At 39.1% G+C, this 22,080-nt stretch overlaps 1 protein-coding gene across 1 annotated transcript in view; it reads right to left on the reverse strand.

Annotated features, from left to right (window-relative positions):
• The window catches only part of PCCA (propionyl-CoA carboxylase subunit alpha), a 294,366-nt gene that overhangs the window by 227,656 nt on the left and 44,630 nt on the right, over window positions 1–22,080 (reverse strand). Inside the window, exons 5-6 of the mRNA XM_074562236.1 lie at window positions 21,363–21,476; window positions 19,793–19,846 (exon numbers count right to left, since the gene is read on the reverse strand). Coding sequence (XP_074418337.1) covers window positions 19,793–19,846; window positions 21,363–21,476 — 168 coding nt within the window. The remainder of the gene's footprint in view (window positions 1–19,792; window positions 19,847–21,362; window positions 21,477–22,080) is intronic.

Consider the following 22,080-nt stretch of genomic DNA (forward strand, 5'->3'; position numbering starts at 1 on the left):
AGATGGACTTTTTTTTTTTTTGGAAGAATGAACAAAGAACCCAGCTCCCAAGATTTTCAGTACAGGAAAGAAATACAAAAATAAGGAATTCATTACCTCATGTCTGGAATAAATAATGCTTTTCACTCTGAATGTAAATACATTTCAAAAGAATTTAAAAATATTATGTATAGGAAGGGGAAGTTCCAAAAATACAGAACCAAGACCAATACTGTCACTCTTTCCCAGGAAACTGTGCCCTCCAATTTTAAGGACTAAGTCCAGATACCAGGTCTTGAATTAATATCAAGAGCTTATCCTCTAAGAAAACAAAATTAAAGCTACATTAAGTAGTCTCTTAAGCTTACATTGCACCATAAATATCTAAATATTTAAAGTTAGAAAATTCTTGGCCTCTGCTGCTCACATTTTAAACCAAGTTTCTGATGAAAAGTTACAGTAAATGAAGTGCACAGGCCTCTTCCCATTGGAGAAGCTTGACAGGTAACTTAGAAAAGAGGAGAGACAAATGCCCATACCTTTGAGTACTGCTTTGCTCGGCCACAAGGACTGCCTGCATTTCTCCATTTTCAAAAGAATGGAGGGGGTTAAGATTTTTCTGGGTGCAGAGATTAAGGTTTCCCCATTTAGAGACCCAGGCTTTTCTTCCCCATTTATTTTTAGCTTACTCCTTATTTTCCTTCAGATGCTAACAGAATTGGAAGAAGGGGAAAAAGGCATAAACCAGCTTTTCACTACACATGTGCCTATGACATCTAGCACAACAGAGATTTGGTAAGCGTAATGAGGTTCTTTGGATTTTGGTCTAATACAGATACAGTCAACAGCAGACATTAGTGATACTGTAATATAATCACATTTACTATACTTCCACTATCTACCATTGCACACTTAAACAAAAAATGAAGTCTCATTTAAGTGCTAAACAGTCAAAAATTTGATTGATGTCAATCTAGTTGTTTCTATTTTTGTTGTTTTGAGGACTACATTTTCACTGCTATTTATTCTTCAGCATTACATCAGAAGACACACACAGCAATCTTTGTGCAAAGAGCAAATCTCTTCATTGCAGATGTATGAATGGTTCATAGGAGAGTTCTTACATTCACGCTATAGATCCCAAGCTCTGCTCCCAATGTATTATATTTCAACCAGTTTATGTAAATATACATATTTTAAAGGTATTTTACACTTTTTCTGTCTTATGATGATTCTCTTCTTGGTCCATTTATCACACCTTTACATGAACAGACTGAATATGTTGGTGAAAGGACAGCTTCTGTTTTACTCACTCAGAGAGCTCCAATTCCACAGTAAGTCTGGAACTCACGATTTTAATCTCAGAGGAAAAATTAATTTGACAATACTTAATACTTAAACATTCTTGTCTTGGTCTGAAAACATATACTGTTTGTACCTATTATGATATGCCTTTGTAATCCATAGAAGAGCACATATATCTCCCCACATACTTTCTAACAGCCAGTTTAATATTTTTAAAAGGCACAGAGAATTAAGACCTTTAACAATTGTACAGGAACAGCACTGTTATCCAGCAAATGCCAGCTGCCTTATGCAATGGAAAGTTATAGTATATAAACACCTCAGACTTTTTAAATCTCCATGACACATTGAGCAGTTTCAAAACCCCCTGGAAGATCACACTGGATCGTTGTTTTAAGAAAGTGTCTCCGTTATTGACTATTACAATGCATATAATGTAGTTATATGCTAAATTCCTTTAATGTACACAATTCAAAAAAAAATCAAACCAAGATATATCAACTGCTTGATGCTTAACAGCATTTCCTTTCCTGCCTACCAAAGAAAATCTGTTGTTATCCATTCCTTAAAAAGTAGCTGCTCAAAAGTTGACATCTAAATCATCTTCCCAGATCTTTGTGACAGTTTTAAGACTCAGGTTCAGGTTTCTGTAGTTTGCAATTGTCCAGCATACATAATCAATCTCAGTTTTGGCATAATTAACATACAGTTACTACATTAAAATGATACCTGTAGTTTTGACTGTAATCTTCAGAATATGGTCCAATATGCATGTGAAACTTCAGGCTGTAAGAGAGTAACAAAGGCCAAACTCCAGCTATCTTCTCGCTTATTAGAATACAAGATCAAAACATGTATCTTCTAATCACAGTAAGCAATCAAAAGTTAAATTTAAACTCTTAATAGTAACATTATTTTACTTCACTCATTTTAGCAATGGCATTTGACTATCACAGGAACACAAGCTACAAAGTTTTATTTACGCGTGCTGATATCTAATCATTATCTAGCTTTTTCTTTTTCCAAGTTCCACCTTTATTTCAACTCCTCTAACTTATCCCTGTAGCAGCTTTTCTATCCAAATATTTTAGGTAGGTTTGTCATTCCTAGAAGGGCATCCAATCATCAGATGTTATTGCACTCTAACAGAGCAAGATACAAACACATTACACTAGAAACTCCTTAAAAGGGAATAATATTTTATCATTCAAAAAGGCTCTGTTTTCTTTCACTACTTTTTAGAGGCAGTTGCGATGACTGCATTTTTATAGTACTGTGTATCAAGATTGATGTGCCGTTACATGACATTGGGAGTACCTGGCGCTACAAGTGTTTCATTCATGGAGGCACACATTCAGTAGGAAACCACCCCAGCACTGAATGATAACGCAGACTTTGCGGAAGTTAGCTGGCCTGGAATCTTAATACACAAACAAGAACTGTTTTGGGGAGGTGGGGTTTGTTTGTTTTGGGTTGTGGTTTTTTTTTTTCCCCTATTCTTCTGCTGCTCTTTACCCAGTTTTAAAGTTTTGGCCAAAAATTTCCTAGTCTCCTGTTCTATGGAACATCAGCTATGAAGACAGATTTGTGTGTTTTTCCTAAATCATACAGTAGTTAGAAACTGGGGGGAAAAAAAAAAAAAAAACAAACAACAAAACAGAAAACAGACTGAAGGAGGAGAGGGAATGATAACATTTGGGTTTAACTGCAAGAAGGACGTCTGGTGTTGAAATCCTCATGAACAATACTTTTTGAACAGAAATGAGGCAGAATTCTAAATGATTCAATGATATAGACTTCAGTTCACACATGAACATACTGCAGATACTTCTATCCTTACTACTAGAATTTTAGGCTGTAATGGAAAATTCAAATTGTAAAATTAGTTCTGTAGTTTTCTGGCACTTGGAGCTAAAACAATAGCCTGAATTATATTCAAAACATAATAAGCAAATACGTAGTAACACCACTTCCATGGATACAATATCTGTACTCAATTCTTTAAGCTGTCCCTTTGATTTTTTTTGTGCTGTGAGGTATGCAGCATGTCAGATTTTTATCTTCTATTTTTTAAAGAAAAGCAAATGTTTCAGCATAAAGTATTTTACTTTAGGAGAACAGATATTGCACTTAACACGTTTAAGTTACATTTGAGGGCAAAGGCACTCACGAAAGCAACAGGCAAATCACCAGAAATAACCAAAGCAAAAACACTCTAGGAAACCAAATACAATTTTATTTTCAATAGAATCTTTAGCTTCTTGCCATAGGAGCTCTTTGAACCTCCCATCCCTTTAATTGCGGAGGCTACTTAAGAAATTCTATGTCAGTCAGGACCAACACTGAAATACAACTATAGTAGTCCACTTTCAAAATTCTTGAAAACCCATTTAAGGATATCAGTAGGGGGTAAATTAAAGCTGTATGCATTGGGAAGCTAATAATTTGAAAAATGTACAGGGGCAATGAACCCTGAAGTTATCAAGCACTGAAATGACTAGAAAAGTGTTTTGTATACTTGGAAGTAACTAAATACAAAAAAGCTGTTGTGAAAAAAAGTACAACTATAACCTACTGCACAACCTAACATAATATTAACATCTAAAGTGTAACAAAATCTTGTAGATAAAACATTAATTTCTTATCATACACACTTTTTGGTGTAGGTATAGTGGAGAGGCAGAGCTAGCCTACATGTCAGCAAAATTTAGAGTACCCTTTATTCACTCTTCGTAAATGCTGTTCCTTGAATATACTTTTGTCAAATTCTAAATCTTACTGGACTCAAGTCTTCCACTCCAAACATTTCTTGCACAAGAATTTCTCTAAGCATCTGCAAAAGGCTGTAACTTTCAGTGAAAAAAAATAAGTGAAAGAACAGCTGTAATACTGTTTAAATTGTTATTTAAAATGAGGTAAAGAGAAGTTTCATACAGAAGCTGGAGAACTTGAATCAACAACTCCGAAATCAGAACGGAAGCCATGCTGTATCACACTACACTTGACATATCATAAGTAATGCCTTTACCATTCTCATGAAAAAAAGTTACCCATATTTCAGCTTATAAGCCACTGAAAAACTCAATTTGCACAGCCTTCTCGGGAATTTTGGAGAGACTAGCTGTCAGGTACTATAAAACTCATTACAACCAGAGCACACTCCACCCACTGGACACAGGATCCAAACAGGACTAACTGAAATTGCCCCTCACAGTTGGAAATAATTGAAAATAAGGCCACTTATCTCCTGAGGTCCCTGTGCTTTCTACACGAAAAAGCCAAGACACTGTTGAACATAAAAAGAAAAGAAAGGAGGAGAACTTGCAAGAAAGTAGTAGGACATGAGCTGAGCAGGAGGGGATCAAGAACAGCAAGATGTTTTGAGAAGAAATGCATTACTGTGTATAAAATTTACAGATATGCTACAAAGGAACAAAGTTTTCCAGCTAAATTAGGTATAAGTGTGCCACTTGCAAGGTCTGAATATTGACTGAACAGTGAAGAGTGAACACAAAGACACACTGAGCCTCTGAATAAGGCAAAAGTCCCATGGAAACAACCAAGCAACTACATAATGCAAAACTGTGGCGATGTCTACACGCACACCCTCGAGACCCAAATGAAAGCAGTCTTCATTTGGGCATTTTTATCTTTGGGGTAACCTGCTTTTAAAAAGTCTGATGTTATTTTAATACCAGAAGATTAAGCACAGCTTGCCAGCAAGACACTTTGCTCAAAAATCTGGGCATGGAACTTATTCTAAATCCCAGCCAGAGCAAATTAAGCTGAACTTCTCTGGGTGGGACAGGTGGAAGCACTACTCTGCAGCACACCTGCTGCCTGCCTTTGAAAAGCAAATTTCCACATTGGATTTCTGAGCAGCCCTTTTGTGCTAAGAGGCATATTCTACATATACAGACATACATGCGCTTTCAGCTTTTGTACATGCAAAACCTCACGTGGTATTTGGGTAGCCCATTACAAAGACAGTCACTTACCAAAAGAGGTCACAGTTGTATAATAGGGCAGATAGGGGAATTATTTATCTGGATTACTAAAACAGAATCCACAAAGAAAAGTAACAGTCTTACAAAAGTCAAGTGTTTCAGTTGGGTACCACCTTAAATTAACATGTTCTTTCTGCAAGAGGAATAAAAATATGCACCAAAGATTGCAGCGTCCCTTACAGATGTTACTCTCTGGCTTCTTAAAAGATGCAGAAACTCGTGTATACTTACTGCCCTCCCAAAGACTAAAGTTTTTTTAATCAAGTTTTGAGGTACAAAAATTAATGTCTGAAGTACCACATATGTCACAACACCTATTACTTAAATTGAGCAACTTGAGAAGCATCCTTTGAATATTACAGTACAGGCTGCACGGGTGTTGACTTCACAAGATGCCTGCTACCAGAAGTCTCCTTCAAGGCAGATATGGTTATGGACTACACCAATTTGGCTGACAAGAGTCTGCCTCTCGCTCCAGACATTTCAAAATCTAGACTAAGAGAACAAACAACTCCCAAAAAAACCAACCCAAAACAACCAACCTGTAGGAACATCTTTTACTTTCTGAGACCAGATCCTGTTCCAAAGATCAAAGAATCATTTATCTGCTCAGACATACCTTTAGTGCAGTAACAGCTTTGCGTTCACAGTTATAAGCCATTCCCACCAGATCACACACAGACAAGTTACAAGCCACAACTTTTGCTCAATCAAGAAAAGGCCCAAAGCACCAAAAAGCCACAAGTAAGCATCCAGAAAGCAAACAGTTCACCTGCCTTTAGGAACTGCACAACCCTGCACACAACTACGTACAGTAGACAGTGCCCTAGAGTCACAGCTTAATCTAACTTAAATAACATGGGCAGCAGCACACACAATAGCCACCATTTTTTTTAGTTAGCCACCAGGACGCACATTCAGCCAGGCAGCAGGAGGTCAGAGCTAGAGGACTTATTCAGGAGAGACTAAGCCCCCATCCCAGAAGCCTGCCCCTCCATAAATCTGCAAGAGGGAGTCACAACTGAAAGCACCCTTCACCCCTTTCCCTATTTGATCCATTCAGAACCACAGTCCAACACTAAGACATGAAGCCATAAATATATTATGACAGCTGCCACTGAAAAAAAGAAAAAAACATTCTAAGTTTGAAGTGTAGAATGTTCTCCCCACTCTTGTGCAAGTTCCACTCAGGTATCCTCTTGACTGTTTTTTTTGCTGGTCTCAGCGTCTCTTTTACATGCTTAGCTGTGAGTATCTCCAAGCTTTTTGAGAGAGTAAAGAACATCCAAGCATCCTAACCACAAGGCAAAGTATCTGACAATTTTTTGTCAAAGAAAAAAGCATAATTTTCCCCAGTTTTTCATTATAAGCCATGAAAAATTTCTTGGCTCATAGACAAAAAAAATGTCTTTCCAGCAACACCTATAGATAATGTTGCTACCTGTTAGCTCATAAACTACTAGTTGTTGTCTAGTCACAGCCTCAATCAACTGAGCTTCTGAATTACCACTTCAGACTCCTTCTACATGTTAGCATGTTGCTAAAGGCAACGCTCTTCCCAAACAACCCAAGAAGTAACTATTTTGTTAATTAACAATAGGAATTTCAAATTTGACCAAGGCAGCTATGAAAATATTTCTAGCGTGTGAAAAATATTCAAATGACTCTACTTTCTGCAAACATTCTCATTTAAATATATGCACCTAATGTTCAGATAGGTTAATAAAAGGGTTCACAAGTTCTTACACAATGAACTGGCAGGTTTTATTCACCAGAATGTTCTGGAATATCTTTTGCTGTTTTTCCCCCATTCTAAATGTTTAATGCATTCCCCATCCCCAAACTGTATAATAAGTAGCTTGAATATAAACAGTGTTCACAATACCTTAGAGAGAGAGAGTGGGAAAGAGTAAGCACCAACACTCTTTTGCTAGAGTTCTGAAGAACACGTCAGTATGATCCTAACAGGCATCTGGAATAAAAATGCTTAGTTGTCGGTGTACATATGTAAATTCAGCAATACCTATCCTTTTGGACAGAAAATATATGCAGGACTCTCTACAAAGGAAAGCATAATTTCACAGTATAAGTTTCCACAGTGCTCTGAAAATAGCAAGAATATCACTCCATCAAGAATATATTTAATTAATCATATGGTTTTATTACTAAATTAAGCTGTTGCCACATGAAAGCATCAATTTTCCCCAAAAAACTAGCAACCTTTGTCTTCGTTCGCAATTGTGAACCGCAATGCTACTGCATCCCAACGGACATATATCTGCCATTACAGCAGTGAACCACACACATCTCCAAGCCAAGCCAAGTCAGTATCAGATGAGGCGGAGGAAAGAAAAAAGGGCGAGAGCAAATATTCACAGATAGCTCTATAATCATAATCTGACAGCAGGAAACTCTACAACTCATACAATCATTTGTTTCTAGGACTCATTGCACAAGTATTACTTTCCTGTGCCACCTCTGAATAAGTAACCTGGTTGGGATGTCTACCTAATGTACCACATTCTCACATTACAAGAAGGCCCCCCAGGAGAGGAATTTTGAGGAGAAGGACCATAAAGGTTAGTTACAGAGAAAGAGGGGTTTGACGGTAAAACCTACCTGAAGTAACCTTTCTAGACATCATCTTTGCATTTTCCTGCTACTCCATGCATTACTAATCAGCGACCCACTGGAAACTTCGGCACCCATTGAAAAGCCTGGCAGGGTATTTGGCTTTCAATTCTTCTACTCAGTTTATTCCCAACACAAGTATATTCATCAGGCTTAGAAACAACTCTTGAACAAGGGCAGCCACTCAGCAATGAAATGTAAATTACTGACATGTGCTAAAACCTGGACTTGCCACTGCTAATGAGCACATTAAAGGAAAAAAGCTCACTAGATATTACTGCAACCTTTTCACTTAACCCTGTGTGTACTGAAAGCCATAATTTAGTATCAATTAAGAACCCATCTCTAAACAGTGAGACGCTGTTCAAAGGTGTATGCTTCCTACGTAATTCTGATGTAAAAATTATGAAGATGCCCAAATGTGTGAAACGCCCAAACAGGAATTGTGCACACTTAGAGCAATCTTATTTTTAATTTAAGTTTCATGAAACTGTCCAACAGGTCAGTGAAAAAAGTCATACACACACCCTGACAAACACAAATTGTTAAGTTTACAAAATTAATGGTGTCAAATCTTAGGTGATCAAATAAAACATGATTTGTTGTCAACAAGCCCCAAGGTTAGGAAGTCAACTTGTAGCAACTTTTCCCTTCCTATTACACTCACAGGGGGGTGCAAACCCTGAGGAAAAAAAAATCTCCACACAGTAGTGGCCTGCAGAGTCAGGGAAAACAGCACCTTTGCCTCCACAGTATCTGTGCAATAAAAGCCCCACCGAATATACAGTCACACCAAGCTTCAAAGCTTTTAATAATTCAGACTAGCAATGCTGCAAGAAGAAACTGCAAACTTACATGCTGGAGAAGGGGGAGAGCCAATGTCTGGTGAAAACCGTTCCTCTCACTTTCTTTGTATTTTGGGGGATGAAGGAAATTGTTTAAAGATTATTTGGTTAAGTTCTTGAAATGCTTCTATTACTTAACATTTTTGATAAACACATATCATGAACAGATGGCACACACAACTGATTTTCAAAACTTAAGTTAGGTACCTAAGTCAACCTAAATTAAATACCTAAATCCCTCCAGTAAGGCTTCTGTCAAATACTAATTCAGCTATAAATAGGTTAAAAGGTCATCAACTTCAGTTGCTTATTTTTACCTCTTACTCCCTGTACCCCAGTCCCAAGCTCCCATCCCTTTGAGTTTGCCTCTATTTCCAGTCAGGCAGAAACTCCTTAACTTTATTCTGCCAGAATCATTTGTACCAGCTAAAAGACTTTAATGGGGCAGTTGGGAGCAGAGTTGGGAGCAGCGGGGAGAGACAGGTTTAAATAAAGATAATTTTAACAGATACAGGGCTACAAAGTGACCACACATACAGTCACTCCAGCACATCCAAGGAAGGCAATGACACCTCACGGGGACGGACAGCCACAGGCCACTGAGGGCAGTAATCTCTCCAGGCAGCTTGGTCCCAGTGAGAAGAGCAGTCTGACCACAGGCTAGTAACCTGCTCTTCAGAAGCTGAACACATGGGTTGGCACGCAGGGAGCAAGCAAAAAGCAGATGCTAGGTTCTCCGCAAAACACATCACCTAACTTCAGGAAATCAATTTTAATATTTGCGTTAATTCAAAACTTCATTGTTGAAGACAATCCAACTGCCAAGTATTTTAACTATTTTCCCCCAAAAGACACACGTAACAACTCTAACAGGAATTGTTCAGTCAACCCAGTACTCTAAGTTATCAGTGTTACTGATCACTATCATTCAGTCTGAAATATAAATGAATGAAATATGTTATGCAAATATACAACGCTTATTTGTTAGCCAACCTTCAAACAGAATTAAAAGATAAAATGAAAAGGCAAATGCATTCATAATAATGAGTAGGAAGTCTTTTAAAGTTCCAGAGAATTCTTTAAAACATTTGTAAAATGAACCACTAAACACAATTAGGCAGCCACAAGTAAACTATTAAATTCCTGCTCTTACCTGGGGGTCATCACTCCTGTTGCACTGGCTAAAGGCTCTCATTGACAAAAATTGACATGCCAGGTAAGTTACTATCAAGCAGTGCTTATGTTCATAGATTTTTTTGTTTGTTTAAACACTTCTTCTATGAGGAAAGGCTGAGAGAGCTGGGTCTGTTCAGCCTAGAGAAGAGAAGGCTCACGGGAGATCTCATCAATATACATAAATAACTGAAGGGAGGCTGCAAAGAAGACACAGCCAGGCTCTTCTCAGTGGTGCCCAGGGACAGGACCAGAGACAATGGGCACAACCTGAAACTCAGTAGATTCCCTCTGAACATCAGGAAACACTTTTTTCCACTATGAGAGTAGCCAAGCACTGGCACAGGTTGCCCAGGTAGGTTGTGGAGTGTCCACCTTCAGGGACACTCAGAAGCCAACTAGACATGGTCCTGTGATTCCCTGAACTAAAGATTGGATTTGATATCTAAAGCGGAAACCAGGTCCAACTGAATTATGCATTCTACAACCATACAGTAAGGTAGAAATCACTCAAATGCCTTTGAAACAGTTGCCAGTCATAACCATCCCTTCACGAAGCTCATTCCTGGTGTCAGTAGACCATTAGGGGTTTAGTATCAGATTTTGATCTAAAAGTGTCTAAAAGAAGTAGGAGATGTTACTCCCCTAAAACTCAAACCAGCAAAGCCAACTAAAGAAGGGTGTGAATTAGGAATGAAAGCTCAGTAGAGCATCTTATTCTTAGAGAGTCATTAATAGAGAGGACACAAATACATAGTACCACTTATTGCAACACGTAATGCCTTCAAGCTAAAACACTTCTAGAAGTAAATAGAGAAACTTTTCCCCTTCCCTCAAAAGTAATGACCTCCTAGCCCTAGGAAAAAAAGACATTTAGTATGTTCATATCCTCATGTAACACATCACTATCAATAACAAAAGCCCTTGTGTATGAAAATACAGTATGCTGTAAGAAGATATCTCTCTTGGCTAGTAAAGAGTAACTTCAGTAGACAGATTTTTGTTCTTAACTTGCCGCAGTTAGTTTTCAACTACAGGAGAGAACAAAGGATAAAAGAGTCAGAATTGGGAGATGGAAAATGGTTCTATCACACACATCATTGCTTTAGTGTATTTCAACTCTGTAATATTACAGGAAAATCCATCCCACCACTAAATTGCATTCATCTTTAAAGTCAGAATTTTCTTGATGTGCATATTTTAGGAAGAATATGCAGGAACCCTTAAGTATTCAATCTGCAATGTAAAACTACTCACCACAGATCATCCATCACTATAAAATACTTTATTTCCTAAAATGCAGGCAGAAACCAGAAGCGATTAAGGAAGCATTGTTTTTGTTGAATTCTAAAGTGAAGCTTCATTTGCCTTGCCACAGAAGTAAGTTAAAATCCACAGGGCAACAGGAGTTCTCATTTCAAAAACGATGTCTCTTAACTGTTCAGGTCTAATCCAGCTCTGTTAGTATCAATGGGACGCTTAAAACTGATTTGGAAACAGAAGGACATCACATTGGCAAGCTCATCACACTAGCTTACATCAATTACACTCAAATAGGACAAAGTAACAAACAATGTTAGCTCAGAATGGACAGAGTTCCCCATAACCAAAGTTGCCTGCATCATTGCAAATCAATAGTAGAATAAAAAAGCAGAAAATGAAAGGAAACAATATTACCTATGTAAAAAGAGAATTAAATAGCATTCCACTTGCAAGCCTTCTGTTATTGCAATGAGGAAACACACATGCATACATAATTAGTGTAATCGTAATTGTAGAAATAGAGCAAGAAGTTTTTATTCTCACAACCAGACATGGCAACAGTGGAAGAAAGCAGACAGAACAAAGCATTTCAGAAGCAATGTTAAGAATTCCCATAAGCCTGGAAATAAGTGCTATTGCAGTGACATTGCACGTCAAAAAATAATGAATTTTTACAAATCAGGATTCCACAAATCCATTCATCTGCAGAACCACACACCCCAATAAGCATGCCAAAGTGCTGCTGTTGAAAGGCATCTCATGGGAAACATTAAATGACTTACGATAGTCCAGATAAGCAAAAAAAAAAAAAAAATCACTAATATATTCTTTAATCACATGCACAGCATTAGATCATTCCAGAACTCATGCAAGCCTACGGATCATCCACCGAGAGTCTCAAGTTGCCAGACATTACTATTTAAATCAAGAGGGTTTGTGTTTGTATTTTTTTAAGAACAGTTTCATACGTTAAAGCTTTCAACCCAAGCCACTTTAAGAAAATACATAGCTTTAAAAAAAAAGTTAAAAATAAAGGCTTACTCTAAGTGAAAAATAAATACAAATAGGTCAAGACTGCCATGTCAGAGGAAGTTGCCTAATCAGGAGATCAAGAAGAAAAAACATGCTAAGATTATGGAGTTTAGGCAAAGGACCCAAAAGGAAGGAGAGTCACCAATCACACATATCCTCGGCTAAACACCACCCTGCATCTTTAAATACACGCATATAGGTTATACACATGTATATCCACACAAGACCTGTGGATATGCACCCTGAGACTTGTTTTGGTTTTTTGGTTTGCTTTTTATTTAAGTTTAGACATAAGCCTGCACTTGAAATAAATATTCTAGCTATATACAGTAGTTGCTGAAGATAAAGATTTGGAAGTTGCGACAGAGTAGAACTTGCAATTTGTTCTGTAGCATAGGCAATCTTGAACAGGACACTGATGACACAGCATAAGCCATCACATGCTTTTTAGCAAAGGAGTTTTTGACAGTAAGGGAGTAATACAGCCTTCCTACTTCCACAGTAGGAAGTATCTAAGCAGACAGCAGTTCAGATGACTCAATTCCATTTTTCTAGCTCACATGCACTAGCAGAGGACTAGTAATGGATGACAAATAATGCCCATGATTTAACGCATGCACTATTTGTCCCTCCCATGGATTTCATAGAATTATTAAGGTTGGAAGGGACCTTAAAGACCATCTAATTCCAACCCCCCTGCCATGGGCAGGGACACTTCACACTAGATCAGGTTGCTCAGAGCCCCATCCAGCCTGGCCTTAAAAACTTCCAGGGATGGGGCTTCCACCACCTCTCTGGGCAACCTGTTCCAGTGTCTCACCACCCTCATGGTGAAGAACTTCTTCCTAACGTCCAGTCTGAATCAACCCATCTCTAGTTTTAATCCATTCCCTCTAGTCCTACCATTACCCAACATCCTAAAAAGTCCCTCACCAGCTTTCTTGTAGGCCCATTTAAGATACTGGTAGACCACTATAAGGTCTCCTTGGAGCTGCCTTTTCTCCAGACTGAACAACCCCAACTCTCTCAGTCTGTCCTCATAGGAGAGGTGCTCCGGCCCTCTGATCATCCTCGTGGCTCTTCTCTGGACACGTTCCAGCATGTCCATATCTCTCTTGTAGTACGGGCTCCAGAATTGGACACAGTACTCCAGGTGGGGTCTCACGAGAGTGGAGTAGAGGAGCAGAATCACCTCCCTCAACCTGCTGGCTACGCTTCTCCTGATGCGGCCCAGGATATGATTGGCTTTCTGGGCTGCATGTGCACACTGACGGCTCATGTTGAGCCTCTTGTCCACCAACACCCCCAAGTCCTATTCTTCAGGGCTGCTCTCAAGCCAGTCACTGCCCAGCCTATATTGGTGCTTGGGATTGCCCTGACCCAGATGGAGGACCATGCACTTGGTCTTGTTGAACTTCATGAGGTTGGCATGGGCCCACCTCTCCAGCCTGTCAAGGTCCCTCTGGATGGCATCCCTTCCCTCCAGTGTGTCAGCCGCCCCACACAGCTTGGTGTCGTCAGCAAACTTGCTGAGGGTGCACTCTATGCCACTGTCCATGTTGCTGACAAAGATGTTAAACAAGACTGGTCCCAGTACTGATCCTAGAATCATAGAATCATTTAGGTTGGAAAAGACCCTTGGGATCATCAAGTCCAACCATCAACCCCACTCTACAAAGTTCGCCCTTACACCATATCCCCTAACACCACATCTAAACGACTCTTAAACACATCCAGGGATGGTGACTCCACCACCACCCCAGGCAGCCTATTCCAGTGTCTGACCACTCTTTCTGTGAAGAATTTTTTCCTGATGTCCAGCCTAAACCTACCCTGTTGCAGCTTGACGCCATTCCCTCTTGTTCTATCGCTAGTTACCTGTGAGAAGAGACCAGCACCAACCTCTCTACAGTGTCCTTTCAAGTAGTTGTAGAGAGCGATGAGGCCTCCCCTCAGCCTCCTCTTCCTCAAACTAAACAGTCCCAGCTCCCTTAATCGCTCCTTATAAGATTTATTCTCCAGGCCCTTCACCAGCTTCGTTGCCCTCCTCTGCACTCGCTCCAGCACCTCGATATCTCTCTCATATTGAGGTGCCCAGAACTGGACACAATACTCAAGGCATGGCCTCACCAGTGCTGAGTACAGGGGGACAATCACCTCCCTCCTTCTGCTGGTCACACTATTTCTAATACAAGCCAGGATGGCATTGGCCCTCTTGGCCACCTGGGCACACTGCTGGCTCATGTTCAGCCGCTTGCCAATTAGAACCCCCAGGTCCTTTTCTGCCAGGCAGCTCTCCAGCCACACTGCCCCAAGCCTGTAGCAACGCATTGGGTTGTTGTGGCCCAAGTGCAGGACCCGGCACTTGGCCTTGTTGAAGCACATTCCATTAGCATTGGCCCATTGGTCCAATCTATCCAAGTCTCTCTGTAGAGCCTCCCTATCCTCATGCAGATCAACATTCCCGCTTACGTTCATGTCATCTGCAAACATACTGATGATACACTCTATGTCCTTACCAAGGTCATCAATAAAGATGTTAAACAGAAATGGTTCCAACACTGAGCCCTGAGGGACACCACTTGTGACCGGCAGCCATTTAACTCCATTGACCACCACTCTTTGGGAACACCCATCCAGCCAGTGCTTGATCCAGCAGATCATATGTTCATCCAGGCCATGAGCAGACAGTTTTTCCATGAGAATTCTATGGGGGACAGTGTCAAATGCTTTTCGAAAGCCTAGGTAGACAATGTCCACAGCCTTTCCCTCATCCAATAATTGGGTCATCTTGTCATAGAAGGAGATCAGGTTCATCAGGCAGGACCTGCCTTTCCTAAACCCATGCTGACTAGGCCTGATCCCCTGCTTGTCCATTATATGACTTGTAATGGCACTCCAGATGATCTGCTCCATGACCTTCCCTGCTACCGAGGTCAGACTGACAGGCCTATAGTTTCCCAGATCCTCCTTTCTGCCTTTTTTGTAGATGGGTGCTACATTTGCTACCCTCCAGTCCATTGGGACCTCCCCAGTTAGCCATGACTTCAGGTAGATCCTTGAGGGACTCCACTTGTCACTGGCCTCCACTTGGACATGGACCCATTGACATGGCCCCCTTTGGGTGCGGCCATCAAGCCAGTTCTTTATCCACTGAATTGTCGGTCCATCAAACCCATATTTTATCAGTTTGGAGACCAGGATGTCATGCCAGACAGTGTCAAACAACCTGATACTGCAGATTTAGATTTTTTTTTTCTATAAATGCAAGAATACAAGTAACATTCAGAACTATTCTGCCTCAGAACATTGAGAGTCATGCATCAAAATTATAGGCTCACAGGCAAAGATTTTCTGGGGGGCAAACTGGTGACCTGTTCACCTAGACAAGTTCATTGCCAAACCTTTATCACACAGTAGGGGCACAGTCTCCATCAGACAAAGCACCTTAAGCCACCACAGGCAGTGCTGGTAGGTGAAGCGACAGGTAGGAAGCCAATGCATGTGGGAACAGCATGAGAATCATACCAAATGCTTCTCAAAAACATAGTGTCCATCGAATCATGATAAAGGAACTTCACCATTTGCTTACAAATAACAAAGCTGTGCACAACAATTATAAGGAAATGCTGCTGCCATTAAGAGTTTACATTTTAAAAGGTGACAATCCCATAATTAGCTCTGCATAGGGCTATGGATCCACCTGCACAAAGTTCTTCACAGGTCAGACGTGTCCCCTTGTAGAAGATGACGTATGTTGTTCTTACTTTTTACCTTTTCCATCCCAAACTTAACAGCCATTTACAAACATGTGGTCAACTATTTACATATATATTGTTTGCCCATTTATTTCAGACAATACACTGTTGAGGGATTATTTTTAATTCCACCAAGAATGTTAATCTAGCTTCAAAGGTAACTCACTCTTTTCTCCCCCATTCCCTTCTTCACCCAGGTAAAGAAGGGAGGAAATAAAGAATCACCAGGACCATGGGCCAATCCCACATGTGAAGAGACCCGACACAGCACTCCCACCTCCCACCACAACAGCAGCCCTGGAGGTTTGCAAGCAAGGAAAGTAAAATTGCCATTTCAGAAAAGTATATCTTTAAATGACAGGCCAACCAAAAGGCTTATGTTAGTCTCAGGGCTTTCTCTCTGCCCAATTCCAAAGGCCTGCTGCAGACAATAGAGGTGATAGAGCTTCTCACAAAGGGTCTGCATTAATTTTATATAATGGGAAACATTAAGCAAGCTAACCTAAATACAAAGGTCACTAGCACATTCTTCGAAAACATGAAGGAACAAATTGTTCTTGCAGCTTTGCATAGCATCTGGCAAAAGATATTAGCAGGTTTGTTTTGTGTTTTTTTTTATGTTGCAGTAGATTTCAACTGTGCCTTTGGATTTATGTCAATACTGAGCATTATGCAATTATTCCTTGAAGGAAGCAAACTGCTTACATGCAAATACAATTGCATAAACTACAAGTAAGAAGTTATGCATCAAATTTTATAACTTCAATGTATAAATCATTTTTATAAATCACTGCAAGACTTCCAAGTTGGATAGCTCAAATTTCTCAATTAAAATTAGAATGCAAAGTAAGAGTCTAAGGAACTACGCTCATTTGCACAAACACATTTTGTTATTCTACATAACTAATGTTACCAGCATTACCTTAAAAGTTTTTCAAAAGATTTCATATTAAAATATCAATCTTTGAGAAACTGACCTTAGGGTTTAGGAAATCTTTCACAGACTCACTTGATATAAGCACTGTGGATCCCTTCTCCGTCAGCCATCAACAGCAACCAGAATAGATACACATGAAGAGGGACTGAATACACCTACATTTTTATTGGATCACAATGAACAGCACGCCAGATATTCACCTACTGATTGCTTTTTGGAAATGTTGTTTTGGAAACAACGGATCATTTACTTGTGCTTTCCCTCATTCTAAAAGAGAACCATATTCAGTTTCTAAAGAAAAAAAATAAAGACTACTAGTTTTCAATACCCTTAAAGCATCCATCAGATTCTTCACAAGGACCTTCTATAGCTTTGTGCTATTCTGTGAATCATTTAGGCAATAATGAACAAAAAGACACGCTTTTGTTCAAATCACACACAGTGGGATTACATGTGAACTGACCCTCCATGTGTTAATGGAAGACAAAGCTTTGCTTTGAGCTCATTACTGCCCTTATAGACAGATTGGCAAATTTAAGACGTTTAGTGTATTTCCGTGTTTCCGCATCTAGGTAGTTTGTTTTAAAAAAATACAGATGCACACCAGCAAATAAACTCAGGTTTCCTAAGCTTCATCACTACTTTTAGCACAAAACAACAAAACAGTGTATGTGCAAAGGCAGGGATACAGAGAAACAAAACAGAACAAGAACACACCTTTGGCAAATTTACAGCAGTTTTGTAAGATTTGTTACAGGCTTTAATAAAGAAAAGAAACAGTAGACAAGTTTTCCTCCCAAATATAATACTCAGGGTGTCTTGAAAAAATATAGGCAGCCCTCAGTGATAAAAAGACAGATCGTTTCACCAATTCTCACTAGGGGTTTGATATTCTAGAGCCACTGACATGAAGGGAAGCATGAATATGTCTTAATTGAGACTTTAAATAGTGCATTTCAGAAAGCAAAGCAGAACTTATGATATTTTTTAGAGAATAGAACACATCAGGTTTCTGAAACATAAATAAAAGCTATTTTGAGACCATAGCACCAACGCAAACATGTTTCTAGTCACCAAATTATTTCAGGAATTCACTGTTCCAAGGATTTGAGTGAAAAGATAAGAAATGGGAAGTGAGAGGAGATCTACAAGAATGTTTGTACTTCCTCCATTTCGGCTTAATCCTGCCAAAAAAGTGTTCCAGATTGTCACGTCACCAATATTGTAATTTACATCATCAAATAATAACCAGATTACTAGGAAATGCACCCAGTCTAGCATAGTAACTATCAAATTTCAAACTTTGGCAGCAAAATATACAGCAAAATAGCATGAGGAAGCACTTCTGTTTCATTAATTTTTTATTATTAAACTAACAGGAACTGCCAACTAAAGCCTGTTACCCTGCTGGTCCAATCCAGTCAGAATACATTTTGTTATAAATCAACCCAGGAATCTTCCCTCTAAAAAGAGGCTCTGGTACATGAAGCAGAACAGTAATAAAAAAGCTGCTGAACGGCACGAAAGTAACATGTAAGAGATTACCCCAGATTTGGTAAATCCTGGCAAACACCAAGTGTTTAGAACTCCTTTCAACTTTAACGTCAGCCACCACTCGGCAACCAGCAGGATGCATTCAGCATCACACAGAACTTGCAGTGGTTTTTATTTCAGGCTTTTCAAAAAGCACAGCAACTGAGAAGTATAAAAATTTGAGATTTCATTCCAAATAAGCTCCTTGATGAGCATGTGGTATTCCCTAACACCAAAAACCTAACTAAATAGCAGAGGTCTATACTACAATTAGAACTCAAGCCAAGGGGACAGAGTCAAGGAAGAAGTGTGGAAACATGAGCTATTCCACAAATGATAAGAACAAGAGCATGCTCATTTTACAAAATCACGTTCTTCATCTATGTTTTTAGCCTGAATCAAAAAGGTGTAAATCCTCTCAAAACCAGCAACAAGTTTACCTTAGTGCCTGTAAAACAAGATGTTTTTTCAGCTACATGGTTCATTTACTCTGTAACAAAGTTGCTAGCTGCAACAGCTTTTTACTGGAAATTTCAATGTAATATGTGCTTATTATTCTCAGTGAAGCCAATACACAATAACATACAATTTGGAGTGACTATCCATATAGCACGTACTCAGGACTTTGCTCAAACATTGTGCATGTAACTTTCTCCTAGTACTGCTCAAATTTACAAGCACCTGCGTGAAAGTTTTTGGAAAAAAATAAAATCCATGAAGAGGCTATATATCAGTTCCTGTGATATACAAAAATCCCACTGAAGTAAAGAGGTTATGAATAATCATTTTTATAAGTTCAGACACAAAGTGAAAACAGCACCCACCCTCTTGACTTTTTGGTCCTTTCAGAGAATGCAGCTCCACGACACAGGACCTCCAGCAGAGAAGCTAGTTTTTAAACAGCTTTCTATTCTCATCCTGAAAGCCCAGTTCAGCACCTTCTCAGGGCTGCTGATACAGCTGTTCACCAGCTGTGCTACGAATCACCAAAATGATCACTTAAAAACAGATACTTTTAACCTAGATCATTTCAGTGACCCAGTTTTACAGAGCAGCCTCATAAACTGTCCAGGCTCAAGTGAAAATGCCAAAAGGTTCTTACATCCTTGGTAGAGTTCTTACAAACAGGCACCTCCCCTTTTCCCAAAAGAAAACACAGGCTGTAATTACAGCCCCAAAATGCAAGAAATCCACATGCACAGAAAACAAAGTCATCCCCTGTCTTAAGGTATCTTTTAGATCTGCCTTGAATTAGTATCTTGATTCCTCAGATACCTTGGAATGCCACCTAGTGCATCATTCACAGACAAGCAAATAGAACCAACTTACCAAACGTCTAGCAAATTCTTTATTTTCTGAAAGAAATCCGTATCCTGGGTGTACCTTGAAAAAAAAAAAAAATAAAGTCAAGCTGATTGAGTTCTGAAGCCAGCCACCAAATTTGTTAGCACCTTTTCAGAAACTGGGGAAGGTGAAGTAGACCACTAAGCATTTAAATTAGTTGAATATCTTAAGAAACTGTCTTAACACACAAACTTATTTGTCCTAAGGCAAGCTGTAAAGACTCACTGGTTGAACCACCATTTCTGAACCACTCATTTCTCACTTGATTAGGGAGAAAGGTGCTATTAGCAGAGCAATGGACACTCCCTTTAGTGTTTTGCCTTCTCTTTTTAACTCCATTTTGCCACATTTATCTCACTGCAGACTGCCATATACATGCTCACCTACATTCTTCTCAGTAACCACTGTAAAGTACTGCTCACTCCAAAATATTTCTAGCACTGCTCACACCAGTAGTCTTAAAGTCCATGGTCATAAGCCTCCTACATCTAGCGACCCTTGCTGGAGAACATAGTTTACTGCCTCATTAGTCTAAGTCATGCCTAGTTTGCTATTCACACCCCAATACACACCTAGCATAATTACTTGAGAGGAGTGTGGGAAAGAGTTTTCATTTTACTTTTCACCATTCACATAAGATTCTTGATCCGATATACTTTGATAGACAAAGTACAAGCTATTTTATTCCCTCTCTTTTAAAGAGCCTAAACAACTGGGTTCCATATTCAGAAACTCAGAGGGAAGGAAACAGGTTTTTCTTTAGAGGAAAGTTTTTGGCTCCTGAAAGCATTATACCAAAACATCTTCTTTGAAAGAAATTACAATGCTGATCCAAACTGTTCCTGAGTAAATAGTGTTGCTTCTATACACCCACCAAATTTCATTTTAATAAATGCTCTGTGTACAGTAGGTCTGAGTAATACATTTATTTCCCTGACAGAACAAAGAACATTAGGCATCTAAACATGACTACACATTAGTTTTTCCAACCGATTCCTGTTAAGCTTTGAATCTCTGGCCAATTTGATGGGAGAAAGGCAGAATAGCCCATATTTACACATATAAGCTGAAGTGCATTTTGTAAACATTCTGAAACAAAAATAATTATGGGGCACACCATTTACCTTACCTTCCTGCAAATAACATTTATATAATTTAGGAAGTGATTCAAATGAAGTTAAAGCAAAAGCCTTTTTATACACACTTTGTAAAACATTCAAAAAAGCCATTATGGCATATAAAGGGTTAGTGCTCAAAACTAATTGGGATTTTTTTTTTCCCCCAGCAAATTTGGAAATGAACTGAAGCTGCTCCCTGGTGTGAAAGCTGAATCCAGCAGCCACCTGCAGGATCAGCGACCAGTGCTGCCAGATGCTACAAAGCCTTTGATTTCCAGTAGCGATTTTGGACACATTTAACTCATGTGACATGAACTAACTGGAATAGCATATTCAATCACTTCCCCCCCACACCTTTAAAAAAAAAAATACAAACTCTGGCTTTTCTGCTTTCTATATATGAAACAGCTGCAGCAGATAGACTCATTCAGACTCACAGCTTGGGCCCTGGTTTTCTTAATGACTTCCATGATGGCATCCATGTTGAGGTAGCTTTTGCTGGTGGGAGCTGGGCCAACACAGACAGCTTCGTCCGCCATTTTCACATGAACCTGAAGAGGCAATATTCTGCATTAACAGATGCTCCCAGCAAAAATAATTACTATCACCCTGAAATATGCACACAAATCTGATTGTTTCAAAGATAATTTACATACCGTAAACACTCTAAAACACACACCGAAATTACCAACATTGACACACAAGAACTCACACAATAACATTAAATCTTATTTGATTTAACTCTGAGCTTAAGTCACTGTCAAAATGTTTTATTATTCCAATATATTATTTTGAATTTGATTAAATAAAATCATGACAAATATAATTTCAGCTTCCTATACTGATCATCTATATGTAAATTCAGACTAAAAACTACTTTGTTACATGTAACCAGGGTAGCCTAATATCTTAATACTTAATAACAAACATTCATGACCAGTTCTAAGCAGGCTCCCCAGGAAGTTGGGGATAATTAGAGTGAATTGAATGAAGGGATGCAGTGAGTGTCCCTGCACAGCATCAGGTCAGCACCATGCACAAATTAAAGCCTATGACTAAAGAGTTCAATATCACCACACGTGAACCAGAAAATCTTGAGAATTATTTAAGCAGGCACGTGTTTGATTTCTAATCCATTGTATCCTCATTTATATG

Source organism: Larus michahellis, chromosome 1, assembly GCF_964199755.1.
Source record: "Larus michahellis chromosome 1, bLarMic1.1, whole genome shotgun sequence".
Taxonomy (NCBI): Eukaryota; Metazoa; Chordata; class Aves; order Charadriiformes; family Laridae; genus Larus; species Larus michahellis.